Source organism: Microcaecilia unicolor, chromosome 2 (genome assembly GCF_901765095.1).
Source record: "Microcaecilia unicolor chromosome 2, aMicUni1.1, whole genome shotgun sequence".
NCBI lineage: Eukaryota > Metazoa > Chordata > Amphibia > Gymnophiona > Siphonopidae > Microcaecilia > Microcaecilia unicolor.
In genome coordinates, this window is record NC_044032.1 from 316,354,931 (window position 1) to 316,371,665 (window position 16,735).

Genomic DNA, 16,735 nt, shown 5'->3' on the forward strand with positions numbered 1-16,735 from the left:
CGTGGACCCACTCTATGTGCTCTCTCTATCTGTAGGGCCTCATGTTTCCCATCCAGGGCAAGCTCTTTAGGTATCCACTTTTCTAAAAAGGATATTAAGTCTCTATCCTCCAGCTCTTCAGGTAAACCAACCAACCGCAAGTTATTTCTCCTCGAGCGGTTCTCGAGGTCTTCCACCTTCGCTTCCAGGTCTGCTACTTTTTTCTTTAGCTATTCGTGCCCTCCTTCCAATTTTGTAGCGCGATCTTCCACCGCATTCACTCGCTCCTGACAACTCACGTCTTTGGTAAACTCGCCAAACTGACCACTTAGAGTCTCCAATTTCAGGTCTATGGGCGCTAATCGTCTTTCCAACGATTCCTCAAATACCGCAGACATTTCGGCTGTTATTTCCACTACCCAGGCAGATGAAATCAAGGAGCCCACCGGGCTGGATGGCGCCGCCATTTTGTCTTTTCCCCGTGCCTTTTCTTTTTGGGAAGATTTTGCTGCCATTTCCCCCTCCGGGAATTAATATCGATCCTCCTGCTCTTCCTCCACTGCAGCGCTGCCACCAAGTTTGAAAAGTATCAATGTGGGTGCGATATTCAGGGAGCAGGGAACCCCGAGGAACGGAGCAGCTCTCACCCGCGTCTGGATCCGATCATGGCACCATGTGACCCTCCAACACCTCTCCTAATACTCACCCTTCCCCCTATGGTTTGATAGCTTCCCTCTTTCCCCAACCCCCCCCCCCTTCCATGTTCCCTTCCCTTTTTCCAGCCCCTTTCCCATGATCTGACATATCTCCCTCTCCCCATCTCACCACCCTACATAAGTATTGCCATACTGGGAAAGACCAAAGGTCCATCAAGTCCAGCATCCTGTTTCCAACAGTGGCCAATCCAGGTCACAAATACCAGGCAAGATCCCAAAAAAGTACAAAACATTTTATACTGCTTATCCCAGAAATAGTGGATTTTCCCCAAGTCCATTTAATAATGGTCTATGGACTTTTCCTTTAGGAAGCCGTCCAAACACCCAGCTTTATCTCTACACACCAAACATCACTGCGGAAACCCAGGCCAAAGTATCGGCCTGCTTATCGACATTGCTGCCTGGATGTCCAACCGCCACTTGAAACTGAACATGGCCGAGCTTATTGTCTTCCCTCCCAAACCCACTTCTCCTCTCCCTCCACTCTCTCTCTCAGTTGATAACACCCTCATCGTCCCCGTCTCATCTGCCCGCAACCTCGGAGTCATCTTCGACTCCTCCCTCTCCTTCTCTGCGCATATCCAGCAGATAGCCAAGACCTGTCGCTTCTTCCTCTATAACATTAGCAAAATTCGCCCTTTCCTCTCTGAGCACACCACCCGAACTCTCATCCACTCTCTCATTACCTCTCGCCTTGACTACTGCAACCTACTCCTCACTGGCCTCCCACTTTGCCATCTATCCCCCCTTCAGTCTGTTCAGAACTCTGCTGCACGTCTTATCTTTCGCCTGGACTGATACACTCATATCACCCCTCTCCTCAAATCACTTCACTGGCTTCCGATCAGGTACCGCATACAGTTCAAGCTTCTCCTATTAACCTACAAATGCACTCAATCTGCAGCCACTCCTTACCTCTCTCCCCTTTATCCATATGTTTGTTCACCCCTTCAAAGAAATGTAGTAGATTGGTGAGGCAAGATTTCCCTTCACTAAATCCATACTGACTTTGTCTCATTAATCCATGCTGTTGAATATGCTCTGTAATTTTGTTCTTAATAATAGTCTCTACCATTTGGCCCAGCACCGACGTCAGACTCACCGGCTACAAGTGAAATCTTAAGTATATTCTTTATGGTTTCTGCATACACGGAGCCTGGAATGAATAATTATCACAACTATTAATGGTTCAACATTTTACGTTGGATACAGACAAGTTTGGAATATAACTAACAAACTTACTTGTGATCAAGTCTTTTATATGGTATCCACAACGGGACAGAGGCAATGTTGGACATCATTTGTTTTTGATTTTCTGTTTTTTGTATGCTTTGTATTTTTTGTATTACTATGTCAAATGATAGAGAAAAATATAAATTGAATAATTGAACAAAATATTAGAGATTTTTACTATTAGTAAAATAATATAAAAGCTAAGATTAGTATATTAGTCACTAAATATGGATATTTAAATAGAGTATGAGATACCATGCAAAACAGTATCTCTTGACAGTGGGACACACAGAAATAAGAGAGATTGTGAGAGAATTATTGCAGATGGACTTCAACTGATCTGCTCTAAATTCTTATCATAATTCAGTGTGGTTTGTGCCCAGTCAGAATGTTGTGAAAGAAAAAGCTGTCTTTCAATGGTAGTCTGAGCAGGAAAGAGACTTTGCTGATACAAAAGAAACTACCAAGTATCAGACACAAATCCCCCACTAATCTTACACATCCTTTTGAATAAAAAATCACGGAGCTAAACAACAGTGCCTCCGGTGCGAACACCAATTATTTGGCAGAGGTGTAACTGACAGGCAACCAATTCAAGTGAAGACAGGCATACCCATAGCAAGATGGGCATGGGACATGGGCCTACTGACCAAGACAGAGGCTACCCAGAATCAAATATTAATGATGGTGCAGCTACAGAGTGAAAACCTGTTACATACAAGAAGGTATGACAGCAATTGTTACCTACACTAAAACCTGCCACATGGGCCTGGGACCACAGAATACATTCTGTATAGAGGCCCCACCATGCAAAGAATTACCTTTACAGCTTCAAGCTGCAAGTGGGCGTACAGACAGCTCCAAGCCAGCTATCAAAGAAAGCCACATGTCGGTAGCTGAAGCTCTTCAACTAGCAGAGAAAACAGATCCTTGCCTACAAGGAACTGGCGGGCTGAGCCAGTATGCTGAATTGCAGGCTGTGATGATGATCATCCAGTACACAGTACTGGAAGAGAAGACAGTTATCTACACAAGCAGAGGCCTAACACAAAGGCTCCCAGACTGGAAAGCCAAGAGGTGGAAAATTCATGGCAAATCTCTTTGGGGTGGGCGAAAACTGTGGAAGTCTATATGGAAACTGAGACCTCAGGGATCCATTGCCAGAGGACAAGTGGATGCCCACACCCCACTGATCATCTCCCCAGCCTGGGCTGGTCTCCAAACAGAAATAGCAGGACTACATTGTGTGACTGCATCTCCAGCAAATGAAGACAAACCGCATGTAAAGGCCAAGTGGATGTAAGAGAGAGATGGGCATGTGGGAGAAAGAAAAACTCAGCAAAGGGCCCTTCAAAAGAACATGCCTCTCACAAAAATGCAGGCCACAGCAGAAGTGCAAGAACATGATCCCTGTTCCAGAGTGAAGAGGTGACCAATGACTTCTAAACCATATGGCCATATTAAGCAAAGCACACAAGCAAATGAAAACTGGCAGCTAGATTACAATGAACCTCTGGCACAAGACAAAAAGCGATATGGGGTCACTGCAATAATTCCAGTGGTCATTTGTAACTAGAACAGTACCACCACAGAAGCCATGATGATCATGATGCATGGGGTGCCAAGAGAAATTCACCCCGACAATGGAAGTCACTTCATCAGGCAGACCATGGAAGAGAGGGCTGCTGAGCTTGAAGTCACCTGAATCTTCCATATTGCCTACCATCCCAGGGCTTCAGGACTGATTGAGTGCGTAAACAGACTGAGAAAAGAGGGCACATGCAAGAATACACCCTCTTATCCTCTGAAAGGCTGGGTCAGAACAATTTATTTATTTATTTATTTGTTGCTTATATCCCACATTTTCCCACTCGTGCAGGCTCAATGTGGCTTACAGTAAGTTAAATAAAAGTACAAACTTAAAGGTTATGCAAGCATCTAACAGAGTGAACTAGATAGGGAAGGGGACAAAGGATACATTAATCAACATTGTAAGTTGAGGAGTAAGTCTTAGCAAAGAGGAATGTCTTTAACAACTTCTTAAAAAGGCCATGGTCTTCTTGAGTTTTAAGGTGATGAGGTAACAAATTCCAGTGTTTGGGACTCCAGTAACGGAAGGACGAGGCAAAGATTTTCTTGTACTTTACTCCCTTACAGGTCGGAAAATGGAGGTAGAGATAGGACCGAGCAGCAGGATTGGCATTTCTAGGCGGAAGGTCAATCAAGGGGAGCATGTATTCCGGTGCAGTCCCATAGATGATTTTATGTGTCAGGGAACAGATCTTAAAAGCAATTCGCTCGTGTACAGGCAGCCAATGAAGTTTAAAGCGCAGGGGTTCGGCATGTTCAAAACGCCTTACTCTAAGGATGAGCCTCGCCGCAGTGTTCTGAGCCGTTTGGAGCATTTTCAATAAGGAGGCCTGACAACCCACGTAAATACCACTACAATAGTCCAGATGGGATAGGACAAGCCAGTGGACAAGGGTTCGAAACAAGTCTCTTGGAAGGAGGTATCTGATGCGCCGAAGCCTCCACATTGCCTGGAACATTTTTTTGGTGACCAAATGTACATGATCAACCAGCTGGAGATGTGAGTCCAGATGTATTCCTAAAAGTCTCAGGCTGTTGGCAATCGGGAGGGCCGAGCCCAGAACTGGAAGCATAGTGTCAGATACATGAGCGTACGTGGACGAGAGGATGAGACAGTGAGTTTTTTCCCTGTTGAGCCTGAATCGGAACACCTTGGCCCAGTGTTCTAAAGTGGTGAAACATGCATCTATGAGGTTGGCAACTTCTGATATTGAGGATTGAGAAGGGATGTAAACTGTAATATCATCCGCATAGATGAAAGGGTTGAGGTTTAAGTTTGCAAGTGCTGTGGCTAACGGCATCATCATAATATTGAACAGGGTAGGTGAAAGAGGAGAGCCCTGAGGGACCCCACAGGAAGCATTCCACGGTTCTGAAGTGTGGGAGTTCACCATGACCTGATAGGACCTTGAAGTCAAGAAACCCTTGAACCAATGCAAAACTGGCCCTCCTATACCGAAAGAATCCAGTAGATGGAGCAGGAGTTCGTGATCCACCATATCAAAAGCACTAGACATGTCAAATTGTAGTAGAAGAATCTTCCGTCCAACCGATAGTTCTCGTCTAAAGTTAGATAAGAGAGTGACCAGGACTGTCTCCGTGCTGTAATGAACTCGAAATCCTGATTGCGAATGGTGGAGGATATCAAAATTAGTCAAAAACTCGTTGAGCTGAACATTGACCAGACTTTCCATCAGTTTGATAACTAGAGGTATCGAAGCCACTGGACGATAGTTGGAGATGACATCTGGCTTGATCTTAGGATTCTTTGGGATTGGGGTGAGAAGGATGTTTCCATGGCCTGACGGGAAAAAACCTGCGTTTAACATATAATTGAGGTAACAAGTCAATTCTTCAATGTAACATTTTGGTGCAACTTTTAGGAGGTGGGTTGGACAAACATCTAATCTGCAGCTTTTATTTGTGAATTTACGTAAAGCCATAGTCACCTTGTCAGGCAACAGGCGATTGAATTTGATCCAATAGCGGTCTGCCGGGCAAGCGCCCAATGGCATGATCAGGGATGCCAGGAAGTCGTCCACCTCAGAGAGGTTACTGACGGTTGAAGACCGCAGGGTAAGGATTTTCTCCTTGAAGTAAGATCCTAGTTGTATAGCTGAAGGAGGACTAACACTGGAGCATTCTAACTTGCGAGTATCTAGAAAGGTGTTTAGTAGCTGGTATATCTGTCGGATGTCCCGGCCTGCCACCTGCATCTTAGATGAAAAGTAGGTGCGCTTTGCAGATCGGATAGCATATTTATACTTGCGATGACTACTTTTCCAGGCCTCCCAAGCCAGATCGGTTTTGCATTTTCGCCAAGTTCTTTCCGTACGTCGTACCTCACATTTCAAAGCTCTCAGTTCTGTTGAGAACCAAGGTGATAATCTACGATTGTACGAGGATTTAAGACGCAGGGGTGCAATTGTATTCAATACTGTTTTGCAAGTGTGGTCCCAATCGGAGAGATAATTGGGCGAGGATGGTTGCAGATCCAAGCCATGACTGTAGAGAGATCTCCAGAACAAGCTGGGGTCGATGACGCCTCTGGTGTAATATTGGTGAGACTGACGAGGTCGGAGGGGACTTGAGGTTTGCCAATGCAGGGTGAACTGCAATTTAAAGTGATCCGACCAGGCCGTTTCCAGCCAGTCAATATCATGAACAGAAAAGTTACGATCTTCTAAAAATTTAATGAGAGGAAGTCCAGTGAATGGCCTTTACAGTGAGTTGGACCTGAGATAGGACATTCAAGATCACAAAGGTGGAGAAAATCCAGGAACTGGGATACATCTGGAGAGGTGGTATTATCCAAATGGAGGTTAAGATCGCCCAAGAAAAGTGTATTCGAGTTATTCATGCAGACATTAGAGATGAAATCCAGAAGCACAGATTGACTGCTTGACCAGGAAATTGGTGGTCTATAAATCAGCACACAGGCTAGCTGGCCATGAAGGGAGGAGTGATGAACATTGACAGCAGCGACTTCTAGTAAGGAGGAGGTCAAAACCGAAATTGTATCTACTATGAGGTAGGAGCGGTAAATGAGCGCTAACCCACCCCCTCGCTTGTCTTTTCTGTCCCAGTGGATGATTTTGTAGCCTGCAGGGCAGAGATCTAATACAATGGGGTCTTTAGGTGTTCTTATCCAGGTTTCTGTGATGAACAACATATCTAGAGCGTCGGAGGAGATCCAGTCAGATATCATTTCAGGATTGCTCACTACTGATCTCGCATTTACATAGCCCACATGTAAAGATTGGAATTGCACTTGTTTCGCTTGCACAATGGGAACCGTTGAGTAATGATATTGCTTGCGAGGATGGGACTTAGAGGCAACAGAGACAGATAGTTGATCAGCATGTGACGAGTTGCAAGATGGTGTGCGGGATGAGAGCTTCCTATGTCCAGTGATGATGGGAATGTGACCATAAGAGGATTCAGTAGCAGTTAGGACGGAGTGCAACAGGGCTGACAGGTAGAGAATTTGAGTTATGGAGGACGAGAACATGATTATGCCAGGAGGTGGCAGGAGATGAGATTGTAATCTAGTTAGTCTATTTGTAATCTTGCTAGTGAAGAAGGGGAATCCATTTGTAACAGGCTAATCTTGGCAGATTAAATAAAGCCCGGAGCATTCTCCACAGATCTGCAGTTAGGGCACACAATCCCACAACTGGTACCCGATCTGAAAAAACAAATCACCCACTTGGGGGAGCTTGTTTTAAATACATGGGATTACAGTTCTCAGAGCCTAAGGTCAAGGCTCTGGAGATACAGGTAAAGTCCGGTTGTGGCAGACCACCTCTCTTGGAAAGTACTGACTGGTTGTGCTATGTTGCCAAAGAAACTACACTAGATCAGGGGCAGGAAGGGACCGTGCCTCTAGGGATAGTTTCATATAATACACAGTCCAAGTAGGGAAATATGGACAATTACATGCACATCACATTAGAGGGTTGGTACAGAACACTTTAGGGTGTCAGGTTCTCACGGATAGTCTGGAATCGTGAGCCCTTGGGCTGCTGACGATGAACGGCAGCAAAACCCACCAACTAGGACTGAACAGGATACAGGATTCTCAAGCAGGATATAGGAACTAGCTTGACTGGACAATACTTCACCTGCGCTTGACCGCCGTTCCCTAGGGGTTGAGCCCCTAGGTGCAGGCAGCCGGCAGGACTTACTGGACGGAGTGGATCAAGACAAACTAGACAGAAACAGGGCTAGGGTTCAAAACAGGTGTGCCCACAGGCACCCAGACAAGAACAAGGCATAAAGGCAGTGTTGTGCTGGTAAATGTTTAACAACAGGCTCTCTCTCCGGTCCACCTCTGCGCCCCCCCCCCCCCAAATTGCAGAGCTGGCTATAGCCGGGGAGAGCGCCTTGGGGGGGGGGGGGGGGGGGGGCAATGCATTACTCCAGGAAAAAAAATTTAATGATCCCACATTCCAATCTAATTCATGTTTAATGTGAGATAAAATGCCATAAATAAGTAAATAAATATAAACATAATGTTGAGCACCTGATTCTCAAAGTGGACATATTCCAAACACTATAATGAAAATAAAATGATTTTTTTCTACCTTTGTTGTCTGGTGACTTTATTTTTCTGATCATGCTGGCCCAGTATCTGATTCTGCTGCTATCTGTCCTCTTAACTCCGTTTCCAGGGCTTCCTTTCAATTTATTTCTTTACTTTCCGCCTTTCTTCTTCATTTCTTGCCCTACATCCGTAAGTAAAAGCTGGGTCCTCCGCAGACTTGACTAGCCAGTGGATCCAGGTTCTGCCTATTTTCTTCATCCATGTGTTTTTCTCCTCTCTTCCTTTTCCCTCATCTCATCTCCTTCCTCACTCCCCTCCATCCATGTCCAGCATTTCTTCTCTCTCCCTTCCCTCTTCCACCCATGTCCAGCAACTCTCCTCCCCCCTGCCCTCCCTCCATCCATCCATATCAGCAATTCTCTTCTCTCCCCTGCCCTCCCTCCAGCCACCCATACCCATCGATTCTCTTCTCTCCCCTGCCCCCCTCCAGCCACCCATACCCATCGATTCTCATCGCTCCCCTGCCCCCCCTCCAGCCACCCATACCCATCAATTCTCATCGCTCCCCTGCCCCCCCTCCAGCCACCCATACCCAGCGATTCTCTTCTCTCCCCTGGCCCCCCCAGCAGCACCTCTCTGCTGTCTCCCCTCGCACTTCCTTGCCTCTTGCTCTGCCCGTCTTCTCCGTTTAATTTTTTAAAGCAGTATTAACACATCAGCAGGAACAGGCTGCTTCAGCCAATCCCAGGGGCCTTCCTTCAGTGTGTTCCGCCCCCGAGGGCTGAAGGAAGGCCCCTGGGATTGACTGAGCAGCCTGTTCCTGCTGACGTGTTAATTTTTTTTTTTAAAGCAATGTTAAGCGCGGGTTCACGCAAAGCTAAAGAAGAGATGTTTGGGGGGGGGGGGGGAGGAGGAGAAACAAGAGAAGTGTTGCGGGTGCCGGTAAGATGCCCAAAGCCACAGGGGATGCCGTTGACACTGCTAGGTGGGGACCAGAGCCCAAATTTTGAGAGCCGGTTGTTAAAGTAGCTACTTTAACAACCGGCTCCCAAAATTCTGAAAAAAATAACAACCGGCTCTCGCGAGCCGGCTCCAGCACACCACTGCATAGAGGTAAGACACAAGACAAGGCAGAAGTGCACCTATAGCACAGCAAGACAGAAGTGCTCCTATCAGCACCAGAAGGGTAAAGCAGGGAAACCAAAAGGGTAAAGCAGGGAAACCAAAAGGGTAAAGCAGAGAAGCTTAAACAAGCAGGCAGAAGTGCTCCTAACAGCACAGCAAGATGGAAGTGCTCCTATCAGCACCAGAAGGCTAAAGCAGGGAAGCCAAAAGGGTAAAGCAGGGAAGCTTAAACAAGCAGACAGAAGTGCTCCTATCAGCACCAAACACTAACCTGGACCTTTGGCGTTTGCAAAGGCCAAGCAGAAAGTTTCCAGGTGGCTAATAAGCCCATCAGCAGCTGAGGCTCAGCTGTAGCAACCACAAGGCAGCTAAGGGTGAGGCTAGCTGCCAAACTTCCAAGCAAGACTGGAGGGCTAAAATATCTGGACCGGACTGAAAAGAGAGTCTGGAAAGTCTATGGCAGCCACCGGTTCTGGCCACCAGAGGGCGAGAGGAGCATAAACCAAGAAAAAGTCACAATCGTGACAGCACCTCCTCCTCAAGGCCCCCCCAGTCTCCATGGGTGATTCAGGTCTCCATGGGTAACAATGGTGAAACCTACGGAGGAGTTTCAACACGTGACCATAGGTAGCTGGACTGAGACCCAGAGGGGACTCAGGAACCAAGCTGGGGCTGGGACCCGGACTGGACGCAGGACTGGAACTCGGACTGGAATCAGGACTGGCGTCAGGACTGGAACTCGGACTGGAATCAGGACTCGAACCGGGACTGGGACCCAGAATGGCCTCAGCATTTGGGTTGGCACTGGAACTCAAGAGTGGCCTCAGCATCTCGGCTGGCACTGGAACTCGGAATGGACTCAGCATCTCGGCTGAAACTGGAACTCAGAGGAGACTCAGCATCTCGGCTGGAACTGGAACTCGGAGGAGACTCAGCATCTCGGCTGGAACTCGGAGTAGATTCAGCATCTCGGCTGGAACTGGAACTAGAAGTAGACTCAGTATCTCGGCTGGAACTGAAACATAGTAACATAGTAGATGACGGCAGAAAAAGACCTGCACAGTCCATCCAGTCTGCCCAACAAGATAAACTCATATGTGCTACCTTGATTTGTATCTGTCATTTTCAGGGCACAGAACCTATAAGTCTGCCCAGCACTATCCCTGCCTCCCAACCACCAGCTCTGGCACAGACTGTATAAGTCTGCCCAGCAATATCCTCGCCTCCCAACCACCAGCCTCGCCTCCCAACCACCGGCTCTGCCACCTAATCTCAGCTAAGCTTCTGAAGAACTACAAGTAGTCTCAGCATCTCGGCTGGAACTGGAATTCGGAGTAGACTCAGCATCTCGGATGGAACTGGAAAGAGTAGACTCAGCATCTCGGCTGGAACTGGAACTTAGAGTGGACTCGGCTAGAAGTGCCATTGGCACAGGACGGCTCGGCTAGAAGCGCCACTTGGACTGGAATCAGAGGCTTGGCTGGAAGCGCCACTTGGACTGGAATCAGAGGCTCAGTTCGAAGCACCACTCGGACTGGAATCGGAGGCTCGGTTAGAAGCGCCACTCGGACTGGACTAAGAGGCTTAAGTGGAAGTGCCACTTGAACTGGAATCGGAGGCTCGGTACGACGCACCACTCGGCCTGGCCTCAGAGGCTTGGCTGGAAGCACCACTCGGACCAGACTCAGAGGCTTGGCTGGAAGCGCCACTTGGACCGGACTCCGAGGCTTAGCTGGAAGCACAACTTGGGGGCTGGACTGTAGCTGAGCCCAGAGCGTGGGATCTCTAAGACGTCTCCTTTCAGCGACAGCTTCAGGAGTATCCCACAAAGCTGGATTCAAGACAAGTTCACGGCGATATTCAGAGAGTGTGATAAAGGGGTCAATATCAGAAACTGGATTTTTTCCGAGAGGAAGCTGCCGGATGCGCCTCCTCTCTGCTGCAGCTTCAGGAGTTTTCTTCCACACCGGATGAGACAGAAGTTTACCCCGATATTTATGAAGGGTCATGAAAGGATCACAAGCAATGACTGAGCTGGAACCCAGCTGGTAGGGTAATCTTGCCGAGCTCATGGCCTTTGCAATCTGTCACGGTCTCAGGCTCTCGGACACTGGCACCACGTGAGCCCTTGGAGCGCTGCCAACAAGCGGCAGCAGTAGGCAAGACCCTCAACCAGGACTGGGTAACAAGCAAGGCAGGAGAAGCTGTAGACAGGCAAAGCTGGAACAACTGAACTGGAACCACAGGACTCGAACTACAGCAGTAGGCAAGCAGGGAATAAGCAGAGTAACTGGTCTTCACCTGCGCTTGACCACCATTCACCAGGGGCTGAACCCCTAGGTGCAGGCAGCCGGCAGGACTTACTGGATGGAGTGGATCAAGACAAACTTGACAGAAACAGGGCTAGGATTCAAAACAGGAGTGCCCACAGGCACCCAGACAAGAACAAGGCATACAGGTAAGACACAAGACAAGGCAGAAGTGCTCCTACAGCACAGCAAGACAGAAATGCTCCTATCAGCACCAGAAGGGTAAAGCAGGGAAGCCAAAAGGGTAATGCAGGGAAGCTTAAACAAGCAGGCAGAAGTGCTCCTAACAGCACAGCAAGATAGAAGTGCTCCTATCAGCACCAGAAGGCTAAAGCAGGGAAAGCAAACGGGTAAAGCAGGGAAGCTTAAACAAGCAGACAGAAGTGCTCCTATCAGCACCAAACACTAACTTGGAACTTTGGCGTTTGCAAAGGCCAAGCAAAAAGTTTCCAGGTGGCTAATAAGCTCATCAGCAGCTGAGGCTCACTGCAGAAATCTCAAGGCAGCTAAGGGTGAGGCTAGCTGCCAAACTTCCAAGCAAGACTGGAGGGCTAAAATATCTGGACCGGACTGAAAAAAAGAGTCTGGAACGTCTATGGCAGCCACTGGTTCTGACCACCAGAGGGCGAGGGGAGCACAAACCAAGAAAAAGTCACAATCGTGACATAGGGCGGGCATGCCAAGTGACAGGGGGAAGCACAATTGTTTACACTGAAGTAGAACAGATCTGTTGTACACTGAATATTATGTGTACAGTTACAGTGAGAGTTTCTATGCCACAGAAAGATGTTGAGGGACGAAAGGCGACAGTGTATACTTCAAAGAAACACAAGGAATGGAGAGAAATCAGTGCTGTGGAAGAAGGGGATACTTATTTAGTGATTTGTCAGATACTGCAGTTTATGTTTCTGCCCACAGGTCATCACGGAGGATGAAGGCATTTCTCCAAGCCTGCAGTTTGAGCCTCCTGATAAGCAGCACCATGACAGCATGAACTAGCAAAACCCTCCACAAGTTGTATGGTGCCACTGCAGAAGTGATCATCCAAACAAACTGTCAGTTGTGCTTGCATATTCTCCCACTTCAAGAAATAAGTGGGTCAGAGACCGAGTTAAAGACTAGTACCATGACTCTACACACACGCACAGGTCTGTAAATCCCTAAAGAATTGGCAATGGCCATCAAAGCAACATCATTCAAAGCTTTATGAATCAAAGCTAGAATTTTAAACTTTGCTCTCCACTGAATCAGTAACCAATGTAAACATTTTAAGATGGGCATAGAATGAGTAAATCGAGACGCTTTTGCCAAAAGACATGCAGCTGCATTCTGTGCTACCTGTAAGATGCATAATCTATATGCTCTGGAATTCATTGCCGGAGAAAGTGGTGAAGGAGGTTAGCTTGGCAGAGTTTAAAAAGGGGTTGGACGGTTTCCTAAGGGACAAGTCCATAGGCCGCTACTAAAACGGACTTGGAAAAATCCACAATTCCAGGAATAACATGTATAGAATGTTTGTACGTTTGGGAAGCTTGCCAGGTGCCCTTGGCCTGGATTGGCTGCTGTCGTGGACAGGATGCTGGGCTCGATGGACCCTTGGTCTTTTCCCAGTATGGCATTACTTATGTACTTATGCTGGTATGCCCAAATACAGTGAATTACAATAGTCCAGTAATGAAGTAATCAAACATTGAACCATAATTCTGAAATTTGATAGTGGAAGTAAATCTTTTAGCCTTCTAATCAGTCTTAATTTTAAAAATACCTTCTGAATAGTACCTTTAAGTTGGTGAGATAAGGATAAAGAAGTGTCAACCCAGATACCAAGATACTTTACATTTAACACTGTGGGAATTTTCAAACCATCAATTCAGAAGCTCTCTGGAACAAGAGAAGGGGCAACTTTCCCTGATAAAAACAAAATCTTTGATTTAGGTACATTCAATTTGAATCTATTTGCCATCATCCAAGCTTTAAGACAAATGCCAAGAAGCTGCAAAGCTCTATCAATAGTTACCTTTAGTCTCCAGCGTCACAGGATCTGAGTAATCCCCAGCTACTGCTTTGTTGCAGGCTCGAACTCGGAAATTCATGTATTTTGCCTCAAATTTCACACCTGATCAAGGATTAAATTGTTAAAAGACATTAAATGCATCTACTTTTAGAAACTACAAATAAAAATAACCACATGCATTTTCACTATCACCTGTACTGCAGACCCGATTATTAGGTTTAACCCAAGCCTCACTAAAATCCACAAGCACATATAGACAGAGAACATCAAATTGAAGAAATAAATTATAATAGAATCAGAATATAATGCCATGGTAGACTAATATTTATTCTCAGAGCGGCTGGAGGAGTATTGCTCTCCACTTTGTTACCAAAACCTGGTCGATATTTCTCTATATACAACACACATGAAGTAACATTTACATTAGAAAATCCTTACCAGTCAATGTGTATTCTGTTCCCTTGATATGATCAATTATCTCCCAGCATCTCTCATCTTTTATCCTTGGAAGCCCATCAAAATGGGTTTTCCTGTACTCCAGCACATAGTGATCAATTTTGTTGTCTTCTTCTTGCATCCTCCATGCTATGGTCACACAGTTGTCTGCCACAAGACAGTCTGCTGTATCAATCTCGGGGGCTTTAGGCACTGTCAGAAAATAAAAAACAAAAACAGAGAAATGCAACCTCTACTTTGGAATTAGAGCCATGCACTCTAGAGACTGCAAACTCTCTTTCCAGTTTTTTTCCATGCAGCCAAAGACGCCTGAATTGGGAAGTACTGTTGGTCCAACAAAGGCAATTTCCCCACACTGTTCTGACAATATACCTGAACCCTACCCTGGCGAGGACCTCTTATAAAAATTTTAATCCCTAATCAATCTCTGTGTACAATCACTGACTGTGCTGCTAAGACTGCCAATTGGGATGACAAACTGATACGGGAAGCCGGCAACTAGGATGGCTGTGGAAAACAGATGGAGATCAACAACTCATTTCACATTAGCCATTAGCTTCCTCATTCCATAACAAGTTGCCTACATTTAAGTGACCGTTGCACTAGCATTGATGCACAGAAGTGTACACTTATGCGAGTAAATGGCTATAGTGTGACCAACTACTATGCCATAATTATGCACTAAAATTACTAAGCATGAAATTGTAAGGGGATGTTCACAAGGTAGGGGCATTTACAAGCTAACATTTATGGCAGCTATAGACCTGCCATGTTAGTACTTAAATGTGGGCACACTAGTGCAACTTTATTCTGTCAATTATACATATTATTATAGAATAGACTCACAGTCCTTGTAAAGTGGCACTTAATTATGGCGTCCAGTTATAAAACTGTCCCTTAAATGGGTAATTAAATAAAGTAGGTGCTAACATTTACATGCCAGTTACACACATAAATGTGGAGAATACTAGCATATATGCAAGTATGTACATGCTGGGTGTATGTAGATCTTATTCTAAAAAAATATGCACATATTTTATAGGTAGGTGGGAGCACACATTTACGCATCTAACACATACAAATTTCAAGTTTATTCAGATTCACTAATCCACCAACCAGTAGTGCCATCTAGGTGGCTCAGAATGCATAAAAAATAAGTAGAAGAGAAAGAAACAATATTTTGTGCATACAGACAATTGACTGAAAGTGAAGGATGGGGAGAGAATGCCATATTTTCAAGAAAAAGAAAAGGGAAGGGACAAACAGGAGGGATGCTCTTAAATAATTCAGAGAAGGCTGCCAGGGCACCAAGTAAGGAGTTAAGCCGTCTCACTATGGTCTTCTGATAGATAAGCTTCAATCCCGAATGTTGCTGATAAAATTTAATGCATGCAACAATTCTGGTAGAGACATAGGCAAATCGGTCAAAATAAAAAAACTATTTGCAAAGGCCAAATATTTAAGGAACCTCATGCACAGCATGACCCCTGTAATTAATGGATTTTGCTGCTGCTGTTGCAAAAATGGCTCAAAAAATAATGCAAAATAACAAAAGTGAAAGTGGGCAACCCTGTCTTGTGTCCCTGGCAGAGAGAAAAACTAGAGGATATGACTCCACTGAACGATATTAAAGCCTGAGGGATCTCATATAAGGCATGCAAGGCCTACAAATAACAGCCCTCAAAACCAAAAAATCAAGTAGTTGGAAAGACAGGGCTAAAGTACCAAGTCAAAGGCCTTCTCTGCATCACAACTTACCATCATGGCCTCAGTACCATGGACTATACAACATTCCCAGTCCTGCTGTAAGTATCCTAACATTGCTAGTACCATGCCACCCTTTTACAAACCCCTGGCCTTCCCTATGCAATCAGGGTAAAATATGATTGAGTCTAAGTGCTAGGGCCTTAGCAAAAATCTTTAGATCAACATTCAATAAAGAACTCAGATGAGGTGTCCATAAAACTACCTGGCTTTGGAATAACAGTAACCAAGGCACAATTAGAATCCCTAGGAAAACTGCAGTCTTCAATAACCTTGGCATAATATTTATTTATTTTAGTTTATTTATGACATTTGTATCCTACATTATCCTGAACAAGCTCTGGTTCCATGTACCTTGCATTCAAGAAAAACATCAAAAAGTCATATAATTACAATATTTTAACATATTAGGAACTGGGTTTTCTAGCCCATTATAAACCATAAAGTTGTATTTCTCTGTTTATCACCCTCCCCTCACCTATCCACACCCATCCTGTTAGACTATCAATGAAATGCTTTGATGTCCCCATGCACACCTCCTACCCACCCCCACCCTCCCACCCTGTCAGACTGTCAAAGTAATGCTTGGATGTTTCACTTATATATACTATCTGCTACCGCATTTGCTTATTTCTGATCTGACGAAGAAGGGCAACCTTCGAAAGCTAATCAAGAAATGTATTAAGTTATGTCCAATAAAAAAGATATCATCTTATTTTCTTTTCCATGTTTTATTTTGTTTGATTTCTATTGATAATCTTTAAGAGTGGACTAACACGGCTACCACACCTCTCCACTTAACATATTAGGAATAATTGTGTGTTTGTCATGAAGCTAGGCTAGGTTAACATATAAGAAGGATAGAATGATTAGTTTATTGTCTTTTGATAAGATATGTACTTAATTAGTAGTATTAGTAACTTACAAAATCTCAATCTTATAAGTACCTTAATTGCTTGGGTACAGAATTCCAAAGTTTGGTACTCTGTGATGCCTGCGACAG

The 16,735-nt window shown here is 45.4% G+C and overlaps 1 protein-coding gene across 2 annotated transcripts in view; it reads right to left on the bottom strand.

Annotated features, from left to right (window-relative positions):
* The window catches only part of FSD1L (fibronectin type III and SPRY domain containing 1 like), a 525,899-nt gene that overhangs the window by 258,159 nt on the left and 251,005 nt on the right, over positions 1-16,735 (bottom strand). For both annotated transcript variants that reach the window (XM_030194325.1, XM_030194324.1), the window contains 2 exons: positions 13,951-14,160; positions 13,516-13,614 (listed from right to left, as the gene is read on the bottom strand). In XM_030194325.1, the coding sequence (XP_030050185.1) occupies positions 13,516-13,614; positions 13,951-14,160 (309 nt within the window). The remainder of the gene's footprint in view (positions 1-13,515; positions 13,615-13,950; positions 14,161-16,735) is intronic.